The sequence below is a fragment of the Emydura macquarii genome, unplaced genomic scaffold (genome assembly GCF_026122565.2).
Source record: "Emydura macquarii macquarii isolate MOO-44397 ecotype Brisbane River unplaced genomic scaffold, CSIRO-AGI_Emac_v2 contig_2699, whole genome shotgun sequence".
Taxonomy (NCBI): Eukaryota; Metazoa; Chordata; order Testudines; family Chelidae; genus Emydura; species Emydura macquarii.
The window spans coordinates 4,072,968-4,085,861 of NW_027132836.1; the positions used below are offsets into that span (position 1 = coordinate 4,072,968).

At 51.8% G+C, this 12,894-nt stretch overlaps 1 protein-coding gene and 1 long non-coding RNA gene across 6 annotated transcripts in view; one reads left to right on the plus strand and one right to left on the minus strand.

The window, feature by feature from the left end:
- SMG6 (SMG6 nonsense mediated mRNA decay factor) overlaps nucleotides 1-12,894 on the plus strand; it is a 139,926-nt gene that overhangs the window by 58,282 nt on the left and 68,750 nt on the right. For all 5 annotated transcript variants that reach the window (XM_067565965.1, XM_067565964.1, XM_067565963.1 and 2 more), the window contains exons 11-12: nucleotides 11,934-12,050; nucleotides 12,680-12,848. In XM_067565965.1, coding sequence (XP_067422066.1) covers nucleotides 11,934-12,050; nucleotides 12,680-12,848 — 286 coding nt within the window. The remainder of the gene's footprint in view (nucleotides 1-11,933; nucleotides 12,051-12,679; nucleotides 12,849-12,894) is intronic.
- On the minus strand, nucleotides 6,471-8,338 carry LOC137164969 (uncharacterized). Its single transcript, XR_010923251.1, has 3 exons — nucleotides 8,257-8,338; nucleotides 7,350-7,436; nucleotides 6,471-6,583 (listed from the first exon to the last, which is right to left on the minus strand). It is a non-coding gene; the product is annotated as an uncharacterized lncRNA (long non-coding RNA).

A 12,894-nucleotide genomic window follows, 5' to 3' on the forward strand; every position in this document is an offset into this window, starting at 1 on the left:
GTGGGCTGGCCTGGGCGAGCAGGTCCCTCTGTGTCAGTGAGAGCACAGCTTCCTCTGTGGTGCCCGGGAAGGCTTGCGGCTCCATGTGGGAATAGGTCATTAATTTTTATACTTTCCCCTGTAAACCATTGACCCTTTTTATGATGTCATGAGGGATTCCTTAATTTTGCAGCTGCTTCCTGGTTACGTCAGAGAAGAGCCTCCTGTCCTGGAGCCCAGCGCTGCACTCCACAATGGCTGGAAACAAATGAAGTGTTGAATATCTAATGGCTTCCACAGGGAGAGCTGCTTGATCCTCCCCAGGCCCCAGGCATTCCTCACCTCACAGGCCTGCCTTCCTTCCTCCCTCCCTGAGACAGGATGGTATTTCAGCAGAATGCAAAGGGGGCTGAAGGCTCCTGAATGGCTGTGGCTGTCTTGGGAGTGCGTGCTGGCCCTCAAATGTACACAGCTGTGCATCAGTCAGCTGTCCTGCTGGGTCTGTCCTCCATCTTCCCACCTCCCTACGCTGCTGAGCACGGCTAGGGTTAGAGTAGCCAGCATCTCTCCCCACAGCAACTGCTCCTGCCCATTCCCTTCGGTACCCCTGCTGGGAGAGGCTGGAGCTCCCCACAGCCTGGGCTTTTGCACATCCCCTGCTGGGAGACTGGAACTGGGGCAGTTGAGTTCCCCACAGCCAGCACCTCCTACTGCACTGAAGTCAGAGCTCAGCTGTTCTGTAGCTGACTGAAGAAGCTGGGGTATGCTGTGTGCATCTCAGGTCTTGAGCGTGATCCCTGTAGGATGACGCGTGGCCTGCCAATGCAAAGGTAGGGTGTTTACACCCAGGAAAGTTGCCCTGTGAAATTTGTAAATTGCAGGGACAAGTGCCAAGATTCCCATGTTCTTTGGGGGGATGAGGGAGTGTGACTCGCACGTGCTTGTGAGAGGGCAGTGAGTCTGTGACTCAGCTTCTCCACGGGAACCGGGGGTGAGGGCTGGAAGGGGTGTCAGGAAAATGCCCTGTGACCATGAATCTCTCTCTCCTTTTTGTTGTTGGTTTGTGTTCCTGTTTGCTTTGTGTGCTGGCTCCACGTTCTCCTGCAGCCAGCTGCCGCTGTGGGGAGCCCAGTGCATCAGTGGTCAGCCCAGCTGGGCTCTCCTCTCCTTGCCCACTTCCTGCAGACAGACTGGTTCTGGTGGATTGTTCAGGAGCTGTGCCAGCACTTTGTCTGCCTGGGGAGTGACTCATGAAGAAAATGCTCTTATGTCTGAGAGATAAGAGAGCAAACAAATCGCCCCCAGGTGGTGTCAGCTTGGAGATGACCAGCCTCTGTCTCCTTCCCTGCAGGGCAGTGGCTGGCTGGGCGTGGAATGAATCAGTTGTCTTGTCTGTGCTTTCCCCAGCTGTTGCTGGAGCAGCTGACATTGGCTACGGGGCCTGTGGCTCAACTCACTGAGCAACACTGTGCGCTCAAACCTCCTGAGCCTCACTGGCCAGTGCATTATGTCGTCTCCCCAGCAATGCATCAGGAGACCTGCTCTCTTTCTTGCTTGTCTCCACGCATAGTCCCTGGGCGGTGTCACTCGGAAGAGGTGGTGTCAGCTGCTGCTTCCTGGGAACAGCACATCACTGCTGCTCTCTGTGCTCCAGTGTAGCCACATGCCACCTGTCACGGGATCCATCCCCCAGGAAGGTCTCCTAGGACCAGAGCAGCAGCTCAGGTTAATCATGACAAGCCCACATGCAAATTGTCTCACTGTTGTCCGACAGCACCCACTTGCCTGAATCAAAGGAATCCGGTCCCTCTTGAGTCTGTGCGAACACTTGTCAGCCTATCGTATTTTAACTGCTAAAGACTCAGGGACCTATTGATTAAGATTGACAAGGACAGAAGCTTGAAAGTTTCAGGATAACCGGGTCTTCTTTCTACACTGCTGCCTGCTCCAGGCTGGGACTGGACCAGCCGAGTTCTCACGTCCAGTTCTCCTCCTGCCATGTTCCCTACAGTGCCGCCTACTGGAGGCGACTGGCGATGGAGTATGTTAGTTGTGCACTGCTAGTGCCTCTGTTTGATCATCCCTTGCAGGATTTTCTCCTGAGGTTGGCACTGGAGTAGCGCTGAGCTTCCCCAGTATATGACTGTTCCTTCCATTGCCTGCTCTTTTCCCGTTCCCATTTCCTGTGCCTGGCTGCATTGCCCTCATGGAGATCTGGCAGTGCCGTCCTGCACACCCTGGTGGGAGAAGGGATGTGTTTATCACTTTTCCTGGAGATTATCTGTTTAAGCACTCTCTGACAGTTACAATAACAAGGGCAGTGCGCTGTGTTTCCCAGCAAAAGGACACTTGCTGCTGAAAGATGTATAGCACTAATTAGAAATACATAACATCCGGCCACATGGCAGCCTTCTCCCGGCCGCTCCATTTCCTGAGCTCAGACGACTTTGACGACAGTTGGTTTATGTTTTCCATGAATATAATGTTCTCAGAGAAACAAAAATGTATTCCAGTTACACAAGGCCCCCATTACCCTCCCCAAAAACCAGGTGGATTTATGGCTGCGGAAAACTCGGGCTGGATCCTGCCTGACAGGGAAGCCAGAACAAACCTTTTAGTCCTAGAATGGAGAGCAGCCGAGAGCCCAGGTAGGTGGCTCAGAGGGGGCTGCTGGAGTCAGTTCTGCACACTTCTGTAAAGTGCACTGGTTTGTGGGCAGGGAAGATTGCTGTTCATACAGGGTTTAGAACTCCCCCTTCCTCCCACCCTGCTGCAGGAGAGGGACTGGGAGTGGACTGTAAAAGACCTGCGGGAGCTTTGTGTATTTCAATACTAAACACAAACATGATGTTAGAAGATTAAGAAGGTTGCCCAGTCAAGCATTCAACAGTTAGAATAATGCTAGAATGAAGGTTTCCTGTGCAACCTCAATTCATTCTTCTTGTGCGTGTTCATTAGGAGGCAGTCGTTAATTAGATGAAGACATACTGTTTTTCCACTAGAGCCCTGCCTGATTCAGTGCACAGCGTAGATGGTGTCACTTCATGAGCAGCTATTCCATGTTTTGTTTTTCCTCATTGTTCCTCAGTGTGTGCCCCTCACCTTATTTACTGTGCTTTGGTCGAACCCAGCCTGGATATTAATGTCCTCGGGCTTTGCTGTGGCACTCGTTACTACAGTGTCTGAGTGATTCCCAGACTATCGTTTATCTTGACAGCACCGCTGGGCGCTGCAGGGGGATTATCCCCATTTTACTGATAGGGAGTTGAGGTACAAAGATTAAGGTAAAACGTTTTCACTAACTTTGGGTGCCTGGTTTGAGACATCAGGGACCTGACTTTTCAGCGTTCTTAACCACAACTCCTGATTGTTTCAGATGCAGGTCTGAGTGCTCAGCATCTTTGCAAATCAGACCCAGAGGTCTCAAGTTGGCTACCCAGAAAATGAGGAACACACAATTAGTGGCCACCTGTGACAAGTTTGGTTTCAGTGACTTGCCCACCAGTGCGGCATTCAACCATGAGGCTGTCTTTTCTCGTCCTGCAGTCCCCTTCCACACCTGCCAACTTCTGTAACAAAGATCCTACAGACAACAGCCTCCTTTGCTACACAGCCCTGGAGCAGGTCCATCCTATGCACTGAGTGAAGCAGAGGTCCTGTGTAAAAAGTAGTATGTGATCGTGCAATTAAAGACTGTATCATATTGCATACGCACAAGGAGGCTGAGTTAAGTTTGCACAAGCAACTGTAAATCTGGCTTTTCCTAAGTTTTGAGTGCTTGACTTTGCAACCTAAATCGTCTTTTAATGTATTTTTGTGTGTATAATTTCCTGGTTTTTTTAAAAAATGCAAACAAAAAACCATCCTGGGGCATTGCATTGATACACCTGCTCATCAGCAGGATTGGAACCTTTAATCGATGGCACAGACCTTTGCCACTCGAGCTAATGGAGTGAATGATCGCAGTAGTAGGTTGTCATCCTCTATGTGGACCAACGCTAGGGGGAGGAGGTGAGACACACACTTTGCCAGTGAGCTTCACAGGTATTTGCAGACGCGAGGAATGGCTAGATTCACTAATCTTGGGCTTCATTCCAGTCACTGAAGGGGAGTGTGTCTGTGAGACACAGACTCTTCCGGCTCTTCTGCCCAGGCTTGAGTCCTTCTGTCCATTTCTGTCCCTTCTCTACTCTTCTCTTTGCCTGCCCAGTCCCAGTCTCACTCCGCAGATCTCTCATCTCAGCCCCAGGGTCAGTGTTGGCTGTTTTTACTTGCCAGGGCTGAGAATGGAGTGAGTCATGGGCGTGGGGCCAGGCTCTTGCGATTGTGCTGCGTGCTGCTGCTGAAAGTTACCCTCTCATTGTAACCATTCCTTTCCCTTAGGACGTCACTAGTTTTGGAAGGAGCATTGGAGCCCAGGCCTGGCTAGCGTGTGGTTGCACATGGGAACCAGGTTTCTAACCATTTTGGGGCACTTGACTAAATGACAGTTCTTTGGTCTGTGGATCCTCTTCCACTTTCCAGAGTTGATTGACTGGTCCCCTCTTGGCTGCATTCTCCCCCCACCCCTGTGCGTGCAGGTTGGGCTACACTTCCCCCCAGTTAAAATGATGTGAGGGAGGATTTTCTGCACCTGTGAGCAGGAGGGTTGATCTGAGCGCCGCCTAAATTGGGATTTCTAGCAAAGAAAAGAGCTTGAGCTAAGAGCAGCTTCAGCTGGTTGGGTGCTGGGACGAACACCTGGAAGTGCCCCCTGCACAAAGTATTCGAGGATGCCTGATGGGTAGGAAACAACTTTCCCCTGCTTATTAGGCAGCACATCTGGCTTTGGCGGGACTTTGGCCTGGGGGAGTTTCGGGGGGAGCTGCATCTGTGACTTTCCCCTCAGTTTATCCTGGAGCCCTTTGGTTTGTCCCTGTGGTGGTGGCCCAGCTTGCCTTATACTAATACCATTCTGACTGCTGGGAATGAACGAGAATAGGTGAGGAACAGCAAGGCAGAAGGTTCCCCTGATTTCTACCTCTGCTCCCAGGAGGGAAAGTCTCCTTATCTCCAGGGAGTTTAAATCTCGATGTAGTGTGCTTCACCGCAGCAGAGCCCATCATTCAGCTCAGAGGGACTCAACAGCTCAGTGTGCTGCAAAGCCCAACACATCTATGGCTCCAACATCTGTTTCAGCAACACTTTCGCTAAAGGGAGTTTTCTCTCAGCCCAGGCAGTCAACCACATTGTGCTGGATGTGTGGGGCCATGCTGGGGAAGTGCAGAGGAGGTCTCTAAACACTCAGCACTCACCCAGCACTTTGCAGCTTCAAAGCACTCTACAAACTTCTACCTAATTAACCTCCATTTCCTGGGCACTCTGAGTCTGCTCTGCTCTTTGCTTGCTAACTTACCCTGTCCATTTCCCATTGCATGCTAGGCTCCTTTGTTTGAGATGGGCCCCCACAAGCCCCTGTGGCATGCGGCCATGGCATCTTGGTACGCAGCTGCAGGTGCCCAAGCCAGTTTGAAGTTGTGACTTCCTCTATCTTGAGGAAAATGATGAAAGCATCTAGTAGAAAGTTTCCCCTGATTTTCAGACCTTCCTCTTTGTTCTAGAATTGAGCCCCTAGGGCTGTGATGCTGGAGCCGGGGTGGTGGGGTAAGGGCAGGGTTCTTGAAAAGCCATGCACAACCTGACCTCTCCCTGCAGAGTGGGGCTGGCTGGATTGCTCTGGGGTTGGGGGAGGCGGGGAGCTTCCTGTCATTGGCCCAGTTTCTGAGCCCATTGCATGAAGTTTCAGGGCCATGTGGGTCCTGTTTACTTTTAATCATTGTCACCAGGCGAGATGGTGGTGCCCCTGCTGCCATCTCTGGTGGACGACTTTAAACTGTTCCCAGATTTGGCACAGAGGGTGGCAGAAGCACTCCAGATACCTTTACAAGAGGTATCTGTGTTGCACCACAAGCTAGTGGACATTCTACATTCCTCCATCTTCTCCAGAGTGACCATCACTATCGATGAGGCTCTGCTGGTCCCCGCCAAGGTGATAGGGCAGACCCACGCCTACATCCCACTAAGTTGTAAGGGTGCAGAAAAGAAATATTATGTGCCAGCAAAGGACACAGAATTCCTGTTCTCACACCCGCCTCCCAATTCGATCATTGTGGACGCAGTTAACGCTAAAGGCTGCCAGTACCACCCCTGTGAGCGGGACTGGATACTCCTGGATCTGTTCAGCAGGAAGGCCTACTCCTCGGCCGCCCTCTAATACAGTGTGGTGAACTATCAAGCCTTGTGGGCTAAGTATGATTCACATAACTATGTGAAGCTTAGTTCTTTTATTGAACAGCTCCCTGATTCTCACAAGGACCAATTTAAAGCCTTGGTTAACAAGGACCAGCTGGTGGTGAAAATGTCTCTCCAGTCTGCAATTGGTACAGCTGACACAACAGCATGTTCTGTTTCGACTGCCTTTGTGATGAGATAGGCCTCGTGGCTTCATCTCTCTGGTTTTCCCAAGGAAGTCCAACTCCCCTTTGAGGGGCGAAATTATTTGCTGAAACGACTGATGCCTCCACATGTTAAAAGATTCAAGGACCACTCTTTGATCCCTCAGGATCTATACACCGGGGTATAAAAGAAAGTACAGCCCTCAGCCACCATTCAAGCCTTGCTCTCAGTGCTCATCCCAATAGTCATCTCCATATGCAGAGATCATATGAATCCCAGAGGAAGAAACCTAGGTTTCCCAGGCGGAAGATGTCAGGATCTCAGCAAACTTCCTCTCTGCCCTCCACCTCGAAGATTCAGTTTTGATGGGTTGGTCGAAGTGCCCGCAGAACACTCTTCTCATTTCAAGCTGGAAAATTCCACCCACCCCTTTGGAGACCATCTTGCGCCATTCAAAAGCACCTGGGAACATATAACCCCCAACTAATGGGTGCTGGAGATCATCCAAGATGGATAACTCCATCCATTTCTCCTTCCTTCTCCACTGCAAACATCCGTCCCTGTCTCTCTTCAGGTACCCTTCTCATGAGAGCCTGTTACATCAGGAGATAAACCACCTTCCCAGCATAGGAACTATAGCTGGAGCTCGGAGCGCTCAACAAGTTTGTCAAGGCTCAGAAGTTCCAGGTGGTCACGTTATCAACGATCGTTCCAGTGTTAGAAAAAGGAGACTGGTTCTCGACCTCCAAGATGCATATTTTCATATCTTGATCATACCAAGCCACAGACGTTACCTCAGGTTCACACTAGGCCAAAACAACAACCAATGCAGAGTACTGCCTTTTGGTCTCTCATCGGCCCCCAGAGTATTCTCCAAAGTCCTCTCGATAGTGGCGGCCCACTTACACACTCAAGCCATCATGATTTATTCTTACCTGGATGTCTGCCTTCTCAGGGCATGGGCTTTCTCAGAGGCCCAACAAGTCATTCAGATCATACTGAGCCTGTTTGAGAATCTGGACCTACAGATCAATGAGCAAAAGTCGACTTTAACACCGGTACAGAGGCAGGAATTCCTAAGAACTGACCTCTGCTCCATTCAGGCGAAGGCGCTCCTCCCACATCACAGATTTCTCACTCTCCCCTCATTGACACAGTACAATCCAGCCCCAGATTTCAGCCAGACATTGCCTCCAGCTCGTGGGGCACATGGCTGCGGCACATCGGTTATTGCCTATTCCAGACTACGCAGGAGATGCCTCCAAGCACGGTTTGGTCCGGTTTACAGGCCAAACAGAGACAACATAAGCAAACTACTATCGATGCCCACCAGGGTCAAGCAATCCTTGGACTGGTGGAAGAACCCAGTAAATGTCTGTACATGAATCCAGTTTGTTCAGTCTTCCTACTCCTGACCACCTATGCCCTAATAGGATGGGGTGCACATCTCAATGGTCACACAATACAGGGCAAATGGTCTCCAACAGAGACATGCCTCCACATCAACCTGCTTGAACTCGGAGTGGTCAGAAAACACTCACTTTCTTCCGCTGATCAAAGACACGCACGCAAGGGTCATGATGGACAATATGGCCTGCATGTATTACATAAACCATCAGGGAGGAGCCAGGTCTCACGCTCTGTATGTAGCAGCACTAGAACTATGGAACTGATGCATCTCCCACAATATCCCAATATCAGCGGCCTACTTGCCGGGAATACATAAGACAACAGTGGACAGTCTCAGCCACAAATTCCCACACGACCACAAATGGGAGATATATTTGGTGGTACTCCATGACATATTCCAACAATGGAATAATAGACCTATTCGCTACTTACCAGAACAAGAAATGTCCATGGTACTGCTCCAGAGCGGGGATGGGACGACTATCCATAAGAGATGGTCTCCTCCTTCTATGGGACAAGGGCTTTCTTTATACCTTCCCCCCCATCCCCTCTGATACTGAAAATCCTGTTGAAAGTGAAAAAAACAAAGAGCAAACATTATATTGATGGCTCCCAGCTGTCCCAGACAGACCTGGTACCTGTACCTGTCACAGCTGGCACTGCATCCACCAATGACTTTCCAATCACTCCTTATCTTCTATGGCAGAGCGAGAGATGCACTGTCCATCCCAGCTTGCGGATTCTACGGCTCAAAGCCTGGCTCCTTCATGGTTCCAGTGCATAGCGACATCTTACTCTGAAGAGGTGCAAGAAGTGTTATTGCACATTAGGAGAGGAGCTACTTGCCGTACCTATCTACAGAAATGGAAGAGATTTCAGATCTGGTGCCAGCCCAAAGGGGTCATCCACCCTACCGGTGATCCTACCTGTTGACTCTCAAGAAATCAGAACTGTCTCTACCAGTTTACTGAAAGTTCATCTAGCAGCACTTGCAACCTTCCTTGAGCAGGTAGCAGGATACTCAGTCTTTTCAAATCCAACTACGAAGATGTTTCTCAAAGGCATAGCACACCTCTTCCCACAACCCAGGCTTCCCACTCCTCAATGGGATCTCAAGTTAGTATTAAAAAAACTAACTAGGCCACCCTTTGAACTCATGGCCACTTGTTCATTAACTCACCTTTCCATGAAGTTCCTCATCACCATCACCTCTGCAAGAAGAATTGGGGAAATAGCAGCTCTGATGGTGCATCCCCCTTTTGTGGTTTTCTTCCCTGACAAGGTCACACTTAGACCAAATCCAAAGTTCACTCCCAAGGTGACTTCTGCATTTCACATAAATCAGCTTACTCAGCTTCCAGCCTTTTATCCCAAATCCCATCAGGATAACAGGGAGCCATCCTCCAGATACTGGACATGAGGAGAGCCTTGGCCTTCTATTTGGACAGAACGAGAGCCTTCAGGAAATGTCTGAGACTCTTCCTCTCCATTGTAGATGGGTCAAAAGGTACAGTGATTTCAGCTCAGAGGGTCTCCAAATGGGTTTCGGGCTGTATTAAACTCTGTTACCAGTTGTGTAACATAACTCCCCCATCTTCAATACGCATGCATTCTACGAGGCCAGTCTCTTTTCTCTGTTGCTTCTCCAAGGGGATACCTATATCAGAAATCTACAGAGCAGCTGCCTGGGCATCTGCACCCACCTTCACAGAACACTATGCCATCTTGTGGGATTTGGCTGCAGATGCCAAATTCGGTGCCACTGTCTGTCATCCATACAGACTCGGCTCTGAAGTCCCAGCCTCCAGTGGTGGGCACTGCTTTGGAGTCACCTATAGTGGAGTACCATAGGGACACTACTCGAAGAAGAGGTAATTATTCACCATGTGCAGTAACGATGGTTCTTTGAGGTGTGTCCCTCTGGGTGCTCCACAACCCACCCTCTTCCCCTCTACTTAGGAGTTCTAGCACTTGACTCTGCGATAGAGAAGAACTGGGGAGGGGTTGCCCCTGCACGCTGGCTAGTCTCGTGGCAGGCGGGGAGCAGGACGAACTGCTACCAAAGTTCTCCGGTCAGCAGCATAGGGATGCAGACACACCTACAGTGGAGCACCCATAGGGGGACACATCTTGAAGAACCATTGTTACTGCACAAGGTGAGTAACTTCCTCCTCCTCCAAAAGTTGGCACTCCCTCCTGGCGTGCTGGAGGATGAGTTCAGCACAGACTCAGAGATAAGAGCAATCCCTACTGAACTGCCAGCCTCCACTGAATGGAACACTCACGGAGTCCTCGGAGCTCTCCCATCCAGGCCCTGCACTCGACAGCCTCTGCTGGGGATGGGAGATGGGACAACAGCAAGGTTACGGGCCTTCCTCGCAATCTGCTCTGATTTTTCTTATCCCTCTTCCCACCCCTTTGAAATAATTTTGTCTCCTCTGAAAATCCCCAGAGTCTGCTCCCTCGCCCACTCCTGGCCTCTTCCCTGATCCCTGTAGGAAGGGGCTCTCGGTGTCTGTGGGTTGAGGCTCCTGCACCTGGCTGAGATCCGCAGCATGCCATGGCTTTGGAAGTTCAGCTTAATGTCCCTTCTCTTTTCCTGATGCATTATTATTGTTGTTGTTGGTTAGTTGCATTGGGGTAGCACCTAGGAACACCAGTAACGGAGAACATGTCTGTGTTCAGAGGGCAGATGGGGAGAGGAGTCTCTTAGCTGCTGGTCCCCTCTGCTGTGGCTGGCTCGGCTGGTATCACTGTGTAGCTATAACACAAGCCTTGCCTGGCTTGTGTCAGCTTCTTCCATGATGCTTTGCATCACACTTCGCCCTGGGTGTGCTGAGAGAGGCTGGTGGGCTCTGCAGCTGGGACTGAGTGAGCCAGTGGTGTGCTAAGGCAGAGGGGGCTACTGCAGTGTGACTGGCATGGTCTTAAACATGGAGCCATGTGGAAAAATAAAATGGCCTTCAGCATCCTCCTCCCCTCTCCCTGTCGCTCACTCTGTCCCTTGACAGTGGATTCTCTGTACCTTAAAGTCTTTACACCATGATTTGAGGACTTCAGTAACTCAGTCCTAGGTCAGGGTCTATTACAGGAGCGGATGGGTGAGGTTCTGTGGCCTGCGTTGTGCAGGAGGTCAGACTAGATGATCATATCGGTCCCTTCTGACCTTAGAGTCTGTGACGCCATGAGACCAGACGGCTTCATGGTTTGTGCCCTCTCTACACTTCCTCAGTGGGGACTGGGGCAGGAGAGGGTGGTAAGCCACCAAAAGGGGCAGAGAAATAATTCTGGGGGCAAAGGTTGCCAGTAATGCAATGCTAAAATGCCTGTTCCCAGCCACTCCTGCAGTGGCTGACTGGACTGGAGAGCGGGGCAGTGTCTGTCTTGCCCTGTGTGCGCCAGGCCTCTCCAAAAGTAACCCATGCCCGGCCCATGCAGCCCTTCTAGCTAGCTCCCTGCCGCTCTCAGCAGCCTCCGAAGTGGTTTCTGGCTGGGCGTAGATCTGCTATGGCTCTGAGGCAGCTCTGTAATCGGAAGAGTTGTGGTCATGTGGCATCTCCTTGAGTAACAGCTTCAATTAAGCCCCCTTGACAAGCTGTTGTGTGACTTGTGCGCTGCTGGGAGGAGCCTGTTCTCAGCTGTCGAGGTGCAAATGCCAGCAGGGACAGAGATCAAACGTGCAGCTAATTATCCTTTTAACACTTCAGAATTCTCCCCTCCTTCGCAGGAGGAATTAGGGAGTCTGAGTGGCAGCTTCTGTGCCGGGAGCCTGCTGGTCTAGCCCAAGCTGGTTCCTGGTGCAGCGCTTCTGCATGCTTTGCAGCCCCCCTGGGCAGTGGCTGCCAGGAACTTGGGGTCTCTGCCCTGCCACTTCCCCGTTTGGAGCCATGCTAACTCCTCTCCCACCTGGCGGAGCTGGATTGGAGGGAAGAAACATGCTGGGTGCTTGGCTTTCCCCCTGCAGATAGCCCCAGTCCAGGCACGGGGGTGAGTTGGGCAGGAATGTTGCTTGTGTCTCAGGCTGAGTTCAGGTGAGGGGTCCGCGAGCATTTCTGGCCTGCCCTTCCTTCCCCACTGCGAGCTGATGGCTTCTCTGCTTGTCTCCTCAGAGTGCCTCTCGGAGGACTGTCGCTCCGTGCTCCAGGAACAGGCCACAGCACTGGGACTCTGCATGTTCGCCCTGCTGGTGAGGCGCTGCACCAGCTTACTGAAGGAGTCTGCCCGAGGTAAGCGGCGCCATCTGCACTGTGCGGGGCAGTGACTGCTACGCTGCCTACCAAGACTGCAGATGTTGATCCCTGTGTCACAGTAGCTCACAGCCTCCCTGTCCTGGCCCAGCCCCACTCCCAGGACTGGCTCACCAGCTGCTCCAGTACACACCACCTCTTGTCTCTCCAGGCCTCTGGGTTTTGTCCTCGTTTTCAGACCATTCTTCCCTCCTCCACCCTGGGATCTGTCTCCCTTTGCACTCCAAGACTTGCATGTGGGGCCCCCGAGCTGGAGAGCCCGTGGTGTATGTTGAGGGCTCAGGCAGAGGCAGGGACATCACGGACTTTATCCTGTCACGTGAGAGGCTTTCTGGTGCCAGCGGGTGACTCCTGGAAGTCAGGACTTCTTGCTCTGCCACTGACCCGCTGCGTGGCCTTGAGCAGGTCACCACTGCTCTGTAAAAGGGGGCGATGCTGCGTCCTGCCTTCCCTTGGACCAGCCACTGCACCTGGGGTGGTTAGTGGGGATGCGGCGCTCTGCCTTTCGCACTCGCTGTGCACCTCCCTCCCCACCACCCCTGCAGCCGTTCTCAGGAAGCAGGCGAGTGCAGCGGGCCTGGTTCAGCTTTTCTTTTTTGTCTCTGCAGCATGGCCGCAGGAAGCGGAGCAGGAGGACGGTGAGGATGATATCAAGGTCTCCTCCTTGCCCCAGGATCTGAAGGAACTCCTGCCCAGCGTGAAAGTCTGGTCGGACTGGATGCTCGGCCACGCAGACACCTGGAACCCCCCTCCCACCTCCCTCGAGCTGCCCAACCAGTATGTGAGCTCTTCCTGCTCTTCCAGTGCCTGCCCACCTCTGCAG